We start from the raw sequence: 19,294 nt of genomic DNA on the forward strand, positions 1-19,294 counted from the left end.
TAGAGTCAATGCAAAAGGAACTGACAGATCTTTCAGCAAACGCCTATGACAACATAGGCTGGCACCAGATCAGCATTGAAAACGTTCAAGAAAGGCTACAGAACATCTCCAATGTACTTGAGAAGATGGATGACAAATGGACAAGAAATGATGAGGCCACAAGAAGTTTCATTGCATCTTGGTCCAGAATGTGCAGAGATGACGTGGATGCTTGCTTTCCAACAAGCATCTGTTTCTCCACCCAATAGCCAATCACTACCACAGTCAAGCTAAATGACTATAACCAAGCGCTGAGTGGGAGGCAACCCACTATTAGGTATTTTACTTTGGTTTTATTAGCTTGCATTTAATTACTTTCGTTTTATTTCTTTCAGATTTAGGAGACCCAAGTAGGAGGACCTGAATATCGACCGACGACGAGACGTCGACATCGTTCGACAGAGACAACCACATGACGATCAATATAACACTTACACATCGATCAATATCTACTCCGGTCAGATGTATCTTCCTTACTTGTTACATTTCGTACATCATAAACTATCCACCATAACTTCGGCTGAGTTACACTGGGACAGTGTAATTTAAGTCTGGAGGAGATTTACGAATATAATTTATTTTATTCTTATATGAAAAGGAATTTTAATAAATTATGCTTAGTTATTGAAAATAAGGACTATAATCTTATATTGATTTAAACTTGAATATCTAACCAATCTTTAGCACTATTTTAGATTTACTGATTGCAGATAGCACTAAAGATGCTAAAGGGGATCAACCTATCAACTACACACTTGCCTTGAACCGTATGAAGTAACCAAAGCTGATTTCCAACACTAAACCTGACATAACCGCTTGTCTTGGGGCTTGGTATACATGGGATCAGATTCTTTAGACAGGTCTGGAAGGTAACGCCTGGTGTAGATTATTTACCATATTTTTTCTCTCTAAATTTCGACCCTAGATTAGTTAGTAAGTTAAAAAAAATAAAAAAAAAATAAAAAAATAAAAAATAAGATCTATTGTTTAATTATGATGAGTCTGAACAGGACTTGGTGGCTAAAACCATTAAGGCTTGATTCATAAAGACTCAAATAAAAGAGTTCGAAACGGGACTTGGAGGTGGCAATCTTCAAGGCTCGCTTTCGCAAAGAACTCTTGGATATATGTCAAAAAGAAGTGAACAGAACTTGGTGGCAACCACCATTAAGTTTTGATTCATGGAAGCCTGTCCAATCTTGGTAACTGATCCTGCAGTGGAAGCAGACTTTGACTCAAGAGAGAAAATTAGAGAGAGAGAAACTAGGAACTAACTTTTACCTGCAGCTCCAGATACCTGTCTGAAATCCTTGCATCCTGTGATCGATACTCCCAAGGTAAAGCATTCACTTTATATTTATGCTAAGAAATGAAATCAGTAGAGGGGATGTCAGACGTGAATTAATGAGTTGTTTTATGTGCTTTTGTGATTAGGACTTTGTAAATGTGGTTGCAAAATTGTTGAAGAAAGATTTCTTGCTTTAAAATCTTAAGTCCCTAATATTTTCAAACCTTTTTCAGAGAGACTGCCTGTATGTTTTGCTTGAGGACAAGCAAAATGGTAAGTCTGGGGGAGTTGATATACCTTGGATTTGACCCATTTTTATCCATGGTATATAGGTGTTTTACTATATATATATATATATATCTATGTTTTCTTCTCTTCTATGTATGTTTTCAGGTTCAGGTGCATTTCGAAGTAAACCTATGACTTTGGAGCATTTTGGAGCTTAAAGGACATTTCACTCGAGCTGACCACGTAGAGGTCGACGAGAGGAAGAACAATCGATCGATGCGCCTCAGTGCTGACGATCGATACCAGGAGATGCCTCGACAGATGAAGATTAATATCGATCGATGTACACAAGTACCATCGATCGATGTCGACACACCAGACACGCGACATTTTGGACTCAGCAGACTTAAAACCCAAGGCCAAGCCAAATTACCAAAATGCTCTGACGAGTTTTTAACCTAGTAGAATATATACTGCCTAAGTGTTTTGACGGCAGAGAGCTTTTCTAGACCTAGTTTTGTTACAAGTTTCATTTGGGAGAGAAGATCACTTGTGATTGGAACTCCTTGTTTTCATTTCTTTTCATATATACTATGAGTTTCTATTCCTTTATTGTTATGAATTGTTTTGCTATGTCTGAGTAGTTCAATTATTAGATCCAGGTTTCATATAGGTTTGTGGGATTAGCCCCAAACTATAGATCTGCCTTGTTGTGATATTCATGATTGATTTGTATTCATTGCTTGTTTTAGCCTTGCTAACTAGAAGTTGATCATAGGATTGCATACTCAAGCACCCTTGTTATCCCATCCTGACATCTATCTATTATATTAGGACTGATAGAGAGGGCTAACCGCCAATTTAGTATCTTAATAGGGCATATCATACTCGCGCATAGGCCTGGCTAGAACTCGTCGATCGATGTCCTCAACTGACTATCGATCGACGTTGGCAAAGGTGTATCGGTCGACGTCTTAATAGACCATCGATCGACACTCTCTCGTTGTCGACATACTAACCGTTGAGACACGAGATCTAGTCTGTTAACCAGTGAAACATGCGACAACTGATCACTAAGTTAGGCGATTGAGCTCTAATATATCATGCATGCAACAGTTAGGCATCTATAGGTATTATAATCTCCAACACCGAATAGTGACCCTGCATCTAATATCATTTCCAACCAAGTTACATTTATTATTTACTCGCTTGTTACTATTGCTATTTCATTTAAACATTTGCAACCTTTAGAATTAATAAACACTAGATTTAATTGTTCCCTAGCTCCTTGTGGATTTGATCCCTAGGGTAATTTGAGTGGTATCAATATTGATCTTGACAAAGTGTCGATCGACGCTATCAACGAGTTGTCGATCGATACACATTTCAGACCGTCGGTCGATACAACTACCGAGTTGTCAATCGACGACCCTTCTAGCAAGCTTTAGCGAACAGGTAAACAGGTTTGATAAGTTCACTACGATTCCTAAATCAGCTTCCGCTTGTTTCTTACAATCCTAGCACAATGTAAATTAATTCAGACAGAGAACCGAGATTTTGCTTGCGTCCTAATATCTTTAGGTAAGGTCCTAGTTAGTTATTCTAGAACACATGCATTAAGAACAATTCCACTGATTCATATTCTAACAACTTAGCAGTTCTATATTTTTGGCTAATCCCTCGTAACTATCTGAACCCTAAACCTAATATGTGGATCTATTGAGACATGAAGTTGTCACAGAAAATCATAGAAAGAATAGATGAATAGAATAGATAAAAGCAATAAAGAAACCAAAGGAGTTCCACGAGGAACTCCTTGACTCCGAAGGAGTTCCTCCTTTCTCTCCTAACCTAGAACTATGAATAAAAGAAAGCGTAGCCGTCAACAATGGCTTGGAAAACACATAAATAGGGTTCTTGGTCGTCCAAGGGTATTCTAGTAATTTGTGGTTGCTTCTGGGCTTCAGTAGGTCATAAAATATGCTTGGCCCATATTCTGGCATCACCGTCGATCGATGGTAAGGGTGCACCGTCGATCGACAGTCCTTTATCTCCTCAACAGCTTTCTCTCGCGAGGCAGATTGACCACTCTTCAGTAAAATGGGCATAACGTCTGCTATAGGATGCTGATTGACCTCAAACCGGTGCAATTGGAAAGATAACTCAAAGATATATTTTTTATCTAATGATGGAATCAATCTAACGGTGGGAAGGTCTCCATCCATAGCTAAACATCTGACGCGTCTGTGCAGCTCTGCAATAAAAAATGCTCCAAAAGACACAAAATTACCACATTCTTCCAAATCATCCATGAACCTGCAAATACTCTAAATAGACTCTATATCGTAGTAAATATATATATTAAAACCCTTATAAACCATTGCCAAAAGTGGGTAAAATCTATGGTATATCATGTTTCACTTCAAACACACCAAAAAGAAGAAAAAAAAACTAAAAACGTGAAAAAAAAAACAAAATGTCGGCTGATGGAAATACTATCGAGCTTCGGAGGTGGATGTATACGCACAGAGCTTCGGAGGTGGAGACATTTATGCATCAAGCAGATTCTACTCCGCTCGCCCAGGAAAGCAGTAAGATGTTATGTCCTTGTCGGAAATGCAACAATTCAAAATTGGCAACTCATGAAATGTATGTAAGCATTTAATAAATAGAGGTTTCACGCCACATTACTATATTTAGTAGTAGTAATAGCAGTTTTCAGGATGAACCGGTTTATCATTTGCATAATGAACATAGTTACCATCAGGAGGAGCAAATGATAGAGTGTGATAGGGATCATGATATGGTAGCTGATGCATTTGTAGCTCATGATGAAGTCAAAGAACCTATTATAGATGCAAAAAAGTTTGATGAAATGTTAGATGCTGCGAATCAGCCAATTACTGTGTTTGTAGAGAAGGTCTCTCTAAATTATCGTTGGCTACTAGAATGATGAATATTAAAACTGATCACAATCTACGTGAAAGTTGCATGGACGCATGAGCAGACTTGTTTAAAGAGTATTTGCCAGAAACAATGTGTCTGTTGATTCTTATTATGAGATTCAGAAACTGGTTTATAGTCTTAGGTTGCCTTTGGAGATGATAGACGTTTGCATCGACAATTGCATGATCTACTGGGAGATGATGAGAAGTTAGAAGAATGTCGATTATGCAAGCCACGATTCAAACCACAAGGACGAGGACATAATCGGGTACCGTATCAAAGGATGTGGTACCTACCAATTACATACATATTGAAAAGATTGTACCAATCTGAGCAGACTGCCGGGGGGATGAGATGGCATGCCGAGCATACTCCGACGGATGGTGAGATGACTCATCCATCAGATGCAAGAGCTTGGAAACATTTTAACAAAGTACATCCAGAATTCGCTAGCAATAGCCGAAATGTATATCTTGGATTATGCACAAATGGATTTAGTCCATTTGGAATGTCAGGGAGACAATATTCATTATGGCCAGTCTTTCTTCCGCCATACAACCTGCCACCGGAGACAATATTCAACGGGAGTTTCTATTCTTAACAATTTTAATACCTGGTCCAAAATATCCAAAAAGGTCTCTGGATGTTTTCTACAACCACTGATAAAATAGTTGAAAGATTTGTGGTCAATAGGGGTGAGGACATAGGATTGCTCAACGAAGACGAATTTTACGATGCAAGCGATGCTTTTGTGGACCATAATTGACTTTCCTGCCTATATGATGTTTTCTGAATGGACTGCACATGGCAGACTATCTTGTTCATATTGTAATGGAATGACAGATGTGTTTCAACTGAAGAATGATAGGAAGACAAGTTGGTTCAATTGTCACCATCGATCTCTTCCCATTAGCCATCTGTACCGAAGAAACAAGAAATTGTATAGGCATAAAAGCGTTGTGAGAGACACTCTTCCTCCATATTTAAATGGAGAAGAAAATGAAGCGCAAATCGATTGCTACGGAGCTCAAGAAACCGTTCGCTGTGGTGGAAATTGGCATGTTCCCGGTAATATTGCCTGATTTTTACGGAGTTCAGCACAACTGGCACAAGAAGAGTATATTTTGGGAGTTGCTATATTGGAAGAATCTTCTTTTGCGCCGCAACCTCAATGTGATGCATATAGAGAAGAATTTTTTTTTGAGAACATCGTGAATACAATACTGAATGTCCCAGGGAAGACAAAAGACATCATGAAATCGAGATTGGACTTGCCTGATATTTTTTCAAGAAGCGAGTTACATATAAAAAGCAATGGACAAGTTTCCGTTCCGATATTCAGATTGTCTTCCAAACAAAAGTCGTTGTTGTTCAACTGGGTGGCATCAGAAGTGAAGTTCCCTGATGGGTATGTTTCAAATCTCTCTAGATGTGTTGAAAAGAGTCAAAAGTTCTCCGGGATGAAGAGTCACGATTGTTATGTCTTTATGCAATGGCTACTTCCCTTTGCATTTCGGGAGCTACTTCCAACAAATATACATAAAGCACTTGTAGGTAATATATTACGCATTAAATTTTTTATTGCTCTATTATATGCACAAATAAATAATATGACTAATAATGTGTTTAATTGGATTATACAAGCCATTGGAACATTTTTCAGGGATCTGGCCACACACACTCTTAAAGAGGATTTCGTAGAACAACTTCATGAGAACATTCTCATCTTATTGTGCGACTTGAAGAAGATCTTTCTTCCACCATTTTTTGACGTCATGGAGCATCTAGCTGTCCACCTCCCGTATGAGGCGTTGCTTCGTGGACATGTACATTACTGATGGATGCATCAGTATGAGCAGCTCATGAAATATTTGAAGGGAAAAGCAAAAAACCTCGCCAAAGTTGAAGGTTCTATAATTGCTGGAAGTTCAAGAAACATCTCACTTCACATCGTACTACTTTGCACCAAAAGTACGTACCCGTAAAAGAGCACCAAGAAGATATGATGATGGTGGTGTCGCACCAACATATGTAGTTGCTGGTGTTCCAGACATCTTTTGCCAGATTGGGCGATTCAGTGGTAAATTGAAAGAGGTTTGGTGGCCGAGTGATGAAGACGCCCATAGTACACACACTTATATTCTACTCAATTTCGAGGATCTATTGATGCGTTATTTTGAAAGGTAACATATATTGAAACTTCTAAACACATATATGTATAAATTATATAATTTTCAAATGATTAATTAATATAAAATATGATTTTGCAGCCTATTTGTTTCTCAAGTCGAAGAAACAATTCCATGTATATCCAAAAGTGAGGTAGACAGAAGGAAAGATCAACACTTTATTAAGTGGTTGAAGGGTCAGGTATTAACCTAATTTTGTAAGTTGGCATACGTGATCTGTATTCGCCGTTACTATGATTAATTAATTTCAACGTTCTCTTTATTTTTGCAGGTTGATTATGACGATCTAAATTACCCCACATGGTTTCATGAATTAGTTCAAGGTCCAGTTGCAAAGATCACCACATCACCGATGTATTTCACACAAGGCTTTATTTTTCATACATATGAGTATGGTAGACAGCGGGCGACAAATAATTATGGAATATGTATGAAAGGCGAAACAGATTTCTATGGGATCTTGCAAGAGATTATTGAAGTGGAATTTCCAGGGTTATTGAAGCTGATATGTGTCCTCTTCAAATATGACTGGTTCGACCCCATCATCAACATAGGTGTTTGATTGAAAAAATTCGGTGTAGTTGATGTTAATGGTGGACGAAAGTACAACAAATTTGAGTTTTTCATATTAGCTTCGCAAGCAGACCAAGTCAGCTTCTTTCCATACCCTCGGATGAGAGAATCAGAAATCAATTGGTTTGTCGTTATCAAAGTTACACCTCGTGGACGAATAATCGGTGGAGAAGAACAACCATTGCAAGAAGAACACATCAATAAAGTCGAGGAACCTGAACAACAAACTGATGACATCCTTCTTATTGATCCGCATAATCGTGAGTACGAAGATCTTCCTGACGATACAACAAACGAAGCTGTTGAAGACGAGTTTAATGAAAAACATGATGTTTCTAGTGATGGCGAGAATGTCAATTTTGTATCCGAATGATGATATAATTTTCTTTAATATGATTTACTTTCAGACTTAATGCATGTGTTTAGTTTGTTTAATCATGAAAATTAAAATATAGAATTTGATTTTGTGTAAGGCAATTGGGGGTCTGGGGTTTAGAAAGAAGAGATTGAGTGATGAAGTTTAAGGAGCTTGGGGTTCGGGTTATAGGGATTTTCATATCTTCCTCGTAAAACACTCGTAAAAAAAGACACAGGCCTTGTTATTTCTTCGTAAACTAACGAGGACTTTATGACGAAATGGAAAACAACTTCGTCATAAAATACTCGTAAAAATAAAACGCGGGCCTTGTTATTTCCTTGTAACAAAAACACGGACCTTATTATTTTCTCGTAAACTAACAAGGAATTTACGACGAAATTGAAAACAACTTCGTCGTAAAATACTCATAAAAATAAAATGCGGGCCTTGTTATTTCCTCGTAACAAAAACACGGGCCTTGTTGACGAGGATTTTACAAAGAAAACTACTTCTATAAATAAGCACACCCCTCCCATTCTAAACTTACACAAAAAAACTAATCAATAGTTTAAAAAACCTGAAGGGAGTGCACGGTCAGCAGAACAGTTTTGATCAGTTTCAAATGCTATTTGGAATTGATAATGACTGTTTTGGTGCTGGTGTCTTCCTTCAGGTTTTTTTGTAAATTGAAAAATACTTCGTCGTAAAAAGAAAATGCAGGCCTTGTTATTTCCTCATAACAAAAACACGGGCCTTGTTATTTCCTCGTTAATTAACGGGGATTTTACTACGGAATTTAATAACATGGGCCTTGGGGTTTGGGGTTTCGGCCTATAGGGATTTACATATCTTCCTTGTAAAATCGTCGTAAAAGAAAACACAGGCCTTGGTATTTTCTCGAAAACACCTCGTAAAGAAAAACACGAGCCTTGCTAATTCCTCATAAGTTTACGTGGGCTTTACGACGAAATATAAAAAGAAAACGCGGGCCTTGCTAATTCATCGTAAGTTTACGAGGATTTTACTACGAAATATAAGTCTATATATATACCCGAACCAAATCATTTATCATTTTGTTGTCATTTCCTCTCCTCCTCAGAGCGAGGTACTCCTCTCTACTTCCTCTCTAATTTAGCGTAGGTGGTTAGTTTAGGGTAATTAGTGTTGATTAGGTGGTTATTGTAGGGAACTTGTAGATAGGTTTATGGAATTTGTTGATAATATAGGATGATGATTTTTAAATGTTAATTAATAATATTTATATGTTTTATATGGTTAATAATGAAAATTAAAATTTGTTTTTCAGATGGTTCGAAAGAACAAGCTTACACCGCATTACATAGAGATGTTTGGTGACCTGTTAGTCGTACATGCGCATCATCTTCTTCAGCTCTCGGTTCTTTGTTTCCGGAGACTGTCCCCGCTCTCATTCTTCTCAGAGAGTTCCACCGGTTTTTCCGTATGTTCCGCTACCGGTTCCTTGGTTTTATGCGCCACCCGCGCATGATGATCATTTTCCAGAGGAGGCACCTCCTCCGATTGCGGCGAGGGATTCATCCTGATTTGCTGGTGCCGCCGAGTGTTCCTTATGCTATGTGCACCGTCGAGGACCTTCTCGCTCAGCCAGGCAGAGAAGGTTTACCAGTCTTAGACCCCGACCGACCGGACGGAACTTTGTGGTACATTACATTTTTATTGTGCAATTATTTTATAACAAAAATAAATAATTTAAATACTTTTTTTGTTTTTTTTTCAGGTTTGGGGTTCTGTCACTCGGAACGTAACCGAGGTGATCAAAGGCTACTTCCCCGATGCTCATCCGAACTGGAAATTGACGCCGGACCACGTCAGAAAGACGTGGTTCAAAATGTTCACCGTAAGTTACTATTAATTAATTATGTAAACTTTATTTTTTATTATTACAACTTTTTATTATTTTTAAACTAATTATTAATCTAATTTTTATTTTTACAAAAAAAATATCATTGGTCCATAGGGGTGAACGAGAGGGTGAAGAAATCATTTATCGGGAAGGCGAAAGCTCGATTGTTGGACACGGTATCCAACTGGAAGGATGATTGGATCATGCAGGGTTAGGAGCATGTAAAGCCTGCTGAGCTCACCACAGCTGTGTGGGATGGCCTCATCCGTTATTGGGCCCTGCCATCGTCCATTAAAGTCTCTAACAGTTGCTCCGCCTCCTGTCAGACAAAAGATGCGCAGGGAAACGGGCTGATGCTTCACACTACGGGTCAAAAATCCCACGCCGGTGTCCGTATGGATATGGTAAATATTTTAATTAATTAATTATTAATTTTAATATATTCTAACTTCTTAAATTTTTTTTAGGCCAAAGAGACGGGAGAACTCCCGTGTCTTAAGGATCTTTACGAGATGATCCACAAGAACAAGGTTGGGAAATTTGTAGATCCTAGGTCCGCGCAAATCTACAACGAGGTGGTTGCTCGGATTGAAGACCGCCAAACCCATCTGACCTAGCAGTCTCCCGATGAAATACCGGTCACATTATCCACACTTGAAGTGGATTAGATTTACGAGGAGGTAAAAAATTTCAAATCTTTTGTTATTATTATTCATTTAATCTAATTTTTTTATCACTAACATTAATTTTTTTTTTAAGTTGTCCTTAAGAAAAAGGGACGTACGTTGGGGTTTGGTTCCGTCAATGCTGTCCCAAGAGCGACATAGTCTTATGGTCAGAGACGGGCTGATGAACTCACTCAGCTGCGTTTCGAGATGAACTTGACGCGGTCTGCGTTCAGCTCGTATGGCTTCAGTCGAGGGCTTTCTAGACGTTATAGTGGCTGGAAATCCTCATTTTGAGACTATGTTGGCGGAGATGTGAATGCACGAAATCCCATTCCAGAGCCATCCTACACACATGAGGATGAAGAAGAAATGTGGAGGAGGAGTCAGGAGTTCTTCGACGAGCTTCACAACAACAACCCTTAGTTTTTTTTTTCTTCTTTTTATTTTGTATTATAAATTTGAAACTTAAATATATATAAAATATTTTCGTATTGATTTATATTATTTACATTTTAAAGAATTTTGAAATAAATTTTAAATTTTATTTGATTATATTTTTGTTTTTGTAATAAATAAAGAATCGAAGCAAATTCGTAACTAATTTACATCTAATTAACGAGGAAACTGAAAATTGTTACCGAGGAATTTACCAAGAAAGACACGCAGATTCATCCTAAATTTACGTGTAAATAACGACGAAATTGAACGTCTACTTTACGAGGAAACTGTTTACGTGTACTTTACGAGAAAATCCTTTACGTGTACTTTACGAGGAAAAATTTTATGTGGCTTTTAAGAGGAAAGGGTTTACGTGGCTTTTACGCGGAAATAGTTTACGTGGCTTTTACGAGGAAATTTTTGACCATACTTTACGACGAAAGCTTTCCTTGTAAATTTATGAATTAGCGAATAAATATATGTTACGACAAACGTTTAACGAGGAAATGACTTTCGTATTTAATTTGTCGTATATCCTATTTTACGACGAAATAACCATCGTTGTTATAAATGTGTTTTCTTGTAGTGAAATTATTTGACATCATTACTAAAACATACGGTATAAAATTTCTTATAAACATACGGTATCATTGGTAAAACTAGACATGTCAAAATGGGTATAAATTAGTGGATCAATCCAAACCAAACCAATCCATGGACTTTAATGAGTCAAAAAATTGGATATTATTGGATAATTGGGTATAATGGATAAATGGGTTTAATGAGTTGGTTTAAAATGGGATGGACTGATATGAGTTAATGAATAACCCAAACCAAACCATTCCTCTTTAATTCAATTAGTTTTCTTCTTCGTGCGATAAAAAAAAAACGGGTCTTCTCCATCGTTCTCTCCTTTCGGCGAAAGCTCCGGCGATTTCACTTTCTTCCCATGCGACCCTCTTGTTAAGCTTCGGCGGCGAACCTCTCGATCACCCTATTCGGCGGCGAACCTCACGATCACCCTATTCGGCGGTAAACCTCACGATCACCCTATTCGGTGGTGAACCTCTCGATCACCCTCTTCGGCTGCGACCCTCTCGAAGGTCTCATCTCGTCATCTAGGAGGCTTGATCTCATCTCCATCTGCGGTATCCGGAAGTCTCATCTCGTCATCGAAGGGTTTCTTTCAGGTGATCGTAGAGCTTTTGTATCGTAGAGCTTCTGTTGATGTTTTTAATATTGTGGGTTCTGTATCGTAGAGATTCTGTTTTTAGAGAAAGCTCTGATTCTCTTCTTGCTTTTATCTGATTTGAGCTCTGTATGCTGGTTTAGGAGCAGTGTTCTTTTTAGGATTTTTTGTTTGTTTTAAAGTTGATGATTTGGTCGATGAGAACTAACATATTTGAGTATCTAAAACTGATTTCGTTTTACATTATTTCAGTGTCTAAAAGTGATGGAACATGATGAAGAATGTTTTCCAAATGGTGTTGGTGGTGGACCTAATGGTGGACAATCATCAAGTGCATCACAATATATGCTTGTAAGTTCTTCTCATTCAAAAAGAGCTAGAAGATCAAATGCATGGGACTACTTTACAATAGGAAAAGATGAGAATGGCCAAGAAAGAGCGTATTGTAAGAAGTGCCCCAAAAACTACTTGTGGCTTAGAACTAGTAGAACTTCTAACCTCAAACGTCACTCTGAGAAATGCTCACTTGGATTAGATGGTGAAAGAAAAGAGAGGAAGATTGATGATAAAGTTACTAGGGAAAAATTCAGTAGAGTAATTATCAGGCATAACCTTCCTTTCTGTTCAGTTGAATATGAAGAACTTAGGGATTATCTTAGTTATTTAAACCCAGATTATAAGTGCTATACTAGGAACACTGCTGCAGCTGACATGGTTAAAACTTGGGAGAAAGAGAAGCAAAAATTGAAGTCTGAGTTAGAAAATATTCCTAGTAGGATATGTTTAACCTCTGACTGTTGGACTGCTTCAGTCAAAGGAGATGGATATATAGTCTTGACTGCATATTATGTAGATGCAAAGTGGGTATTGCAGAGCAAAATTTTGTCATTTTGTGATTTGCTTCCTCCACACACTGGTGATGTTTTAGCTAGTAAAATTCATGAATGCTTGAAGGAGTGGGAATTGAGAGAAAAGTGTTCACTTTGACATTAGATAATGCCACAGCTAACGATTGTATGCAAGAAATTTTGAAAGATAGGCTGAATTTGGATGATAATCTCTTGTGTAAAGGAGAATTTTTTCACGTGCGGTGTTGTGCTCACATCCTAAACCTTATAGTACAGGATGGTTTAGATGTTATTAGTGGTGCGTTGTCTAAGATCAGAGATACTGTGAAGTATTTCAAAGCTTCAACAGCTAGAAGGATTGCACTCTCTGATTGTATAGAAGGTGATGAAGAAGCTGTCTTCTCTTTGGATGTTCAACATAAATGGAATTCAACTTATTTAATGCTTGAGAAGGCTTTGGAGTATGAGCGTGCTTTAAATAGGTTCAAAGTGGTTGATAAAAGCTACAGACATTGTCCCTCGAGTCAAGAGTGGAAGAGAGCAAAGCTTATCCACCAGATTTTGATGCCCTTTTACTGTATTACAACTCTAATGTCAGGGACAAGTTATTCTACATCTAACTTGTACTTTGGGCATATTTGGAAGATCCAATGTTTGTTGGAAGTGAATAGGAGCAATGAAGATAGCATCATTAGAGAGATGATTTCTAAGATGAGAATAAAATTTGATAAATATTGGGAGCAGTATAGCGTTGTTCTAGCAATGGGGGCTGTCTTTGATCCTAGGATGAAATTTAGACTTTTGAAGCGTTGTTATGATGAGCTTGATCCCTTCACTTCGAAAGAAAAGATTAAACACCTAGAGGATAAGCTTTATAAGCTTTTTGAAGAGTATAGGAAAAAGTATCCTTTAACTCCTGTTGTGAGCTCTACAAGAGTAGACTCGCGTGTTGCTAAAAGAGGAAAGAGGAACTTGGATGTACAAGATGTAAGTTCTGTTTGAGTTATTTATTATGCTCGTTGATTCATTTACGTTTCAAATGATCTTTGATTACTTCTCTTTAAATGATACAGGATCTGTTCGATTTAGATGATGTTCCAGACTATTTGGAAGAAGGAAAGTCAGCTTTGGATATGTACTTAGAGGATCCAAAGTTAGATATGAGGAGCCATCCTAATTTGAATGTTCTGCAGTATTGGAAAGAAAATAGATATCGTTTTGGCGCTCTGACATATATGGCAATGGATGTGCTTAGCATTCCTATAACTACAGTGGCTTCTGAATCTTCGTTTAGTATTGGTTCTCAGGTTATAAGCAAGTATCAAAGTAGATTGTTGCCTAGTAATGTTCAGGCTCTATTGTGTACGCGTTCTTGGATACATGGTTACCTACTTGATGATGAAGGTAAAAGTATTTTGTCTGTTGATTAGCATAATTTATTTGCTGTGAATTGAGATGAATTTAACAGTACAATTGTATTGCAGATAATGGTGAAGGTGAGATGGTTACTATTCGAGCAAGCCCAAATGGAGTAGAAGAATCTGGAAGCAGCCAAAGAACTGAGAACCTTCAATCCAATCCATAATTAACTTCGACGTCCTCCACCGGTGAGAACTGAGAACCTTCAATCCAAACATTGTAAACTTGAGGTCTTACAAGCGCTCAAAGTATTGTTTTTTAGCTTATAGATAGATTGAGTTTGATGGAACTGTTGTAGACTTGTAGTTTGCCGCTGGTTTGTGTATTTTATGGTGTGTTCGAGCGTATTGTGATACTTAGTTAATCATCGCTTTAGTTTTCAGGTTTAGTGTATTGTGAAACTTAATCATCGTTTTAGCTTCAATGACCTTTTTTCTCTTACAAGCGCTAAAGTGTTGTTCCTTCCACTAGATTCATTGAGTATTGATGAAGCTCTTGTACTTTAGCTTATAGTACCTTGTTGTTTTCTGATAGTATCTTAGTTGTGTGCTCAGATCTTTGTACCTATTTACAACAGTCAAAGACAGTTTTTCTGAGCTTTCGCAAGTTGATTCACTCTGAGCTCATTTCATGTTTCAGGCACTGGTAAGGAAGAGATTGGTTCTGTCAATACGAAGAGATTCGAAAGCTTTTACGTTGGTGACGAAGAGGAGAGTCTTAAGAGTCTTTTATAAATCTATGCTTTAGTTTTTAATTTCATGAAACTGCTGAGAATATGAAAATATTATTGTGAAACATGCATTTTATACAATTTTCTCCATTGTATTAAATTTTATGATTTTTAATTTATAAATTATAGAGAAAAAAAAGGTTATATGAGTTATGGTATTGTTGATTAATATTGTTACTATATAATAGTGAGTCAACTCATTAAAACCACTAACTCATTAATCTAAATGAATTAGAGACTAAACCAAACCATTAGGTAAATGGTTTGGGTTGAACCATAACCAATAGAAGACTGGATTTATTTGGATATGGTTTGGTTTGGGTTGGTTTACCCATTTTGACAACTCTAGGTAAAACATTTGGATAGATAACAGATATCAATTTTTTTAGTTTAAAGTTGAAGTACATGTTTAGCATAAAAAATATTTAACCAATCTAAAAGTGATGATTTTCTTGGTAGAACTGCACGCGTACACTCTTTATCTCAGTGGTTGTTCTATTTCAACATGGTTAACCGAACTATCTCGAGTCTGAATAACTTAATATTCTTTTGATGTCAATAAGAAGGAAAATCATATTTGATCGATTTTATTCAAACGACATTAAATTTGAACTAACTTGGTCCCATTAAACTTTTTATTTATTTTTATCAACGACGACCAGTTAAACAATACTCAACCTAGTTAATTTACAAAATTAGCAACTGGGATAGTGGAAGAGTCATTGTCTTTATTCAAAGCCAAACAGGGGATGCGTATCAAACGCAAAGTACAGTGGCGCATGGAACTTAGCTAGAAATTACGAAGAAAACGTGAACGCCACTTCTCTCTCACTATGTATATAAGAATATGACCATTCCCTCTTAGATTAAGTCTCTTATTATCTCTTTATCTATTGCCATTTAAAAATCGAGAAGATGTTAAAAATACAGTTAGCATCATGTCCTACTTCAGAAGAAACGAAGGAACCATTGTGTTTGCGTTGGCCAGTTTAGCGTTCATAGCGTTTTACTGCATCAATTATTGTTTCCGGCGATGCAGAAATCGAGACGTTGCTTTGGCGGCAGGGGACACCGAGGAGGCTGTATTTAGTCCAATTCGGCCACCGCGAGGGCTTGACGCTAAGGGCGTCCAGTCAATTCCCTCGTTCATTTACACAGAAGCTAATGGGATTGGGCCAGGACATGGCGAGCTAGTATGTGCGGTTTGTCTGAACGAATACAAAGAGGACGAAATGCTGCGTCTAATACTACCTTGCGGACATGTTTTTCATGTTCACTGTGTGGACATATGGTTCTCTTATCGCTCCACGTGTCCTATTTGTCGTGCTGATGTAATTGTTGATCCAGTCTATTAGCCTTTGACTTTGTATTTTTTTCCACTCTTGGCTTTGTGAATAAAATTTTAGGGATTTTTGCAAAATTGACCTACAACTTAAAGTCAAACACAAAACTAATCTCTTTTTTTTTTGAAAATTGGTTTTGTCCTATTCACCCCACAAGTTCATATAATTTACGAAAATGCCATCAATTTTTTTTTTTTTTTTTTTTCGAAAATGACATTTTTACTCTCTCACCCTCATCATCTTCAAGTAATTACAAGATTGCCATTGTCATCAATACCACAACCACCATGAACAACCAATTTGAAGCTCTTAATGCTCCCAAAATCGATTTACCCTTCTTCTTTTTCCATTCTTGTGAACTAAACACAACATATCTCTCACTTTCTCTCCACAATGAGCTAAAAAAACCCAAGATTTTGATTCTAAAATTTTTATGGTACATAGAGTCATAGAAGCTAACGATTATGGGTGGGTGACTTTCGTTTGTGATTCTGTGTGCTTGGAGAAGCCTTATGTATGCTAAGGAACTTATCTCACCAATTTAAGGTATGACATCGAGTTTTTTTCCAGATCTGTTCGTCAGACGACTTACTTGGGAAGTCGTCTGGCTGTAGACGACTTACCTTTCAGTCGTCTGGCTGTAGACGACTTACCTGGAAGTCATCTGGTCAACGCAGAGGTTATTTTTGCAATTGACTTTGAAATCTGTAACCTGAGACGACTGAAAGTTAAGTCGTCTACTATTGTTTGGTTTCAAAAAAAATTCCAAAGAACCTAGACGACTTACATTTCAGTCGTCATAGGTTAGTTTTGCATTTGACTGGATAATTTCAGAAGTTTGACTTCCCCAGACGACTTACATTTCAGTCGTCTGGCGAAAATTAAAATAATAATATTTTTTAAAAAGTAGACGACTTAAAGTTAAGTCGTCATAGGTTAGTTTTGCAATTGAAAAAAAAAACTTCAAAATTTAATTATACACAGACGACTTATAATTCAGTCGTCCACCAGACGACTTAATTGTAAGTCGTCCAGGACTTTTTTCCGAGATTCTGGTCAAACCTCGTAAATCCTGGACGACTTACATTTCAGTCGTCTGGTGGACGACTGAATTATAAGTCGTCTGTGTATAATTAAATCTTGAAGTTTTTTTTTTCAATTGCAAAACTAACCTACGACGACTTAACTTTAAGTCGTCTACTTTTAAAAAAATATTATTATTTTAATTTTCACTAGACGACTGAAATGTAAGTCGTCCAAAAAGTCAAACTTCTGAAATAGTCCAGTCAAATGCAAAACTAACCTCTGACGACTGAAATGTAAGTCGTCTAGCTTTTTTGGAGTTTTTTTTTTAACCAAACAATAGTAGACGACTTAACTTTCAGTCGTCCGAAATAACAGATTTCAAAGTCAATTGCAAAAATAACCTCTGCGTTGACCAGACGACATATAGTTTAGTCGTCTAGACAACTTAGATTGAAGTCGTCCGCGTCTTCTCCACTAGTTTTTAAGTCTTCTACGTTAGTTTTTGAATAACTTGTATTTTTAAAAGTGATAAGTAACTTCAAGATATGTAAAACTCATATTTACAAAATATGTTCTCTCCCTTAGTTTTACTAAATTTGACTAAGTTTTTCAATGCATACTTATAAAAAATATGATATGCTTTGACTAGTTACTATTGTTTGTTTCCATCTCTTACCAACATTCTTGTTTAATGATGAGAAAAAGGCCATTGGAGTTTATTATTGCATATGAGAGATCCAAAGATAAGAAAAAGGCTACTGAAGTCAATTATTTCATTGATTTGTAAATGTGTAAACACATTGTTAGCACATTTAATACATCTTGGAAAACATTATTACTGATTTTACAAAAAATTCACAACTAAAAGAGTATACATGCAATTCACAAAACAGACCACAAACAAAACTATGATAGATCATTCATCTACAAAGACAAGCTTGGATTCCACTTGAGTAGACAAGACCAGACAACTTTTAAGAAGTCCAGACGACTTCTAAGAAGTCCAGACGACTTCTAAGAAGTCCAGACGACTTCCAGGAAGTTCAGACGACTTTGCCAGAAGACTTTTAGGAAGTTCAGACGACTTCCAGACGACTTTACAGGAAGTCCGGACGACTTTTAGGAAGTCCAGACGACTTCCAGACGACTAACAAGTAAGTCGTCCCAGAAGTCTTCCAGACGACTAACAAGTAAGTCGTCCCAGAAGTCTTCCAGATCTGAAAAACCTGCATATTAAATCCAGATCTGAAAAACCTGCATATTCAAAAACGTTCAAATGGCTTAAAAACAGAAAAAATGAGTGGAAGATTAGATAAATCTACCTTTACAGAACACACAAAAATATATATCTAAAAATAATAGATCTACCTTCAAATTAGTGGAAGATGAGTACCATCTAATTAAAAACCTGCAAAAAAAAATAGATTAGTAAGAAAAACATGAGACAAAATTGAAAAATTCATATAAAGTTTGGTGTTTTCAAGTCAAAGAGATTAGAGTGGGTTTGGAGAGTTTTAGTTTGGGAAAAAATAAGAACTTTATACAACAAGAAGTTACCAAATGAAGAAAAATCAGACATAAGAACTTACCAAAACGCTCAGAAAAATCCAGACGACTTCCTAGAAGTCCAGACGACTTCCTGGAAGTCCAGACGACTTCCTGGAAGTCCAGACGACTTCTTGGAAGTCCAGACGACTTTGTCAGAAGACTTCCAAGAAGTCCAGACGACTTCCAGACGACTTCCAGACGACTAACAGGTAAGTCGTCCCGGAAGTCTTCCAGATTTGAAAAACCTGCACATCAAATCCAGATCTGAAAAACCTGCATATCCAAAAACGTTCAAATGACTTAAAAATAGAGAAAATGAGTGAAAGATTAGATAAATCTACATTTATAGAACACACAAAAATACATATCTAAAATTAATAGATCTACCTCTAAATTAGTGGAAGATGAGTACCATTTGATTAAAAACCTGCAAAAGAGATAGATTAGTAAGAAATACATGAGACAAAACTGAAAAATTCATATAAAGTTTGGTGTTTTCAAGTCAAAGAAATTAGAGAGAGGTTGGAGAGTTTTAGAATGATGAACATTACATTTTTGTTGCAGCCATTTGAGAGGAGGAGA

General features: G+C 36.9%; 1 protein-coding gene across 6 annotated transcripts; it reads left to right on the plus strand.

Annotated features, from left to right (window-relative positions):
- Positions 1 to 2,750: 2,750 nt before the first annotated feature.
- Positions 2,751 to 16,325, plus strand: LOC103838832 (RING-H2 finger protein ATL39). 6 transcript variants are annotated; one of them, XM_033280042.1, is made up of 5 exons: positions 2,758 to 11,799; positions 12,051 to 13,633; positions 13,720 to 14,050; positions 14,131 to 14,253; positions 14,705 to 14,928. In XM_033280042.1, exons 2-4 carry the CDS (start codon positions 12,743 to 12,745, stop codon positions 14,229 to 14,231), a joined length of 1,323 nt encoding a protein of 440 aa, XP_033135933.1. In that variant the 5' UTR covers positions 2,758 to 11,799; positions 12,051 to 12,742; the 3' UTR covers positions 14,232 to 14,253; positions 14,705 to 14,928. The 6 variants fall into 6 exon arrangements, 5 of the variants coding, with proteins under 5 accessions (XP_033135935.1, XP_033135933.1, XP_033135932.1 ...); XM_033280041.1 differs by having other exon boundaries at positions 2,758 to 9,907; positions 9,971 to 13,633; XM_033280043.1 differs by having other exon boundaries at positions 2,758 to 6,684; positions 6,772 to 13,633.
- The last annotated feature ends 2,969 nt before the right edge of the window (positions 16,326 to 19,294 follow it).

Source organism: Brassica rapa, chromosome A09, assembly GCF_000309985.2.
Source record: "Brassica rapa cultivar Chiifu-401-42 chromosome A09, CAAS_Brap_v3.01, whole genome shotgun sequence".
NCBI lineage: Eukaryota > Viridiplantae > Streptophyta > Magnoliopsida > Brassicales > Brassicaceae > Brassica > Brassica rapa.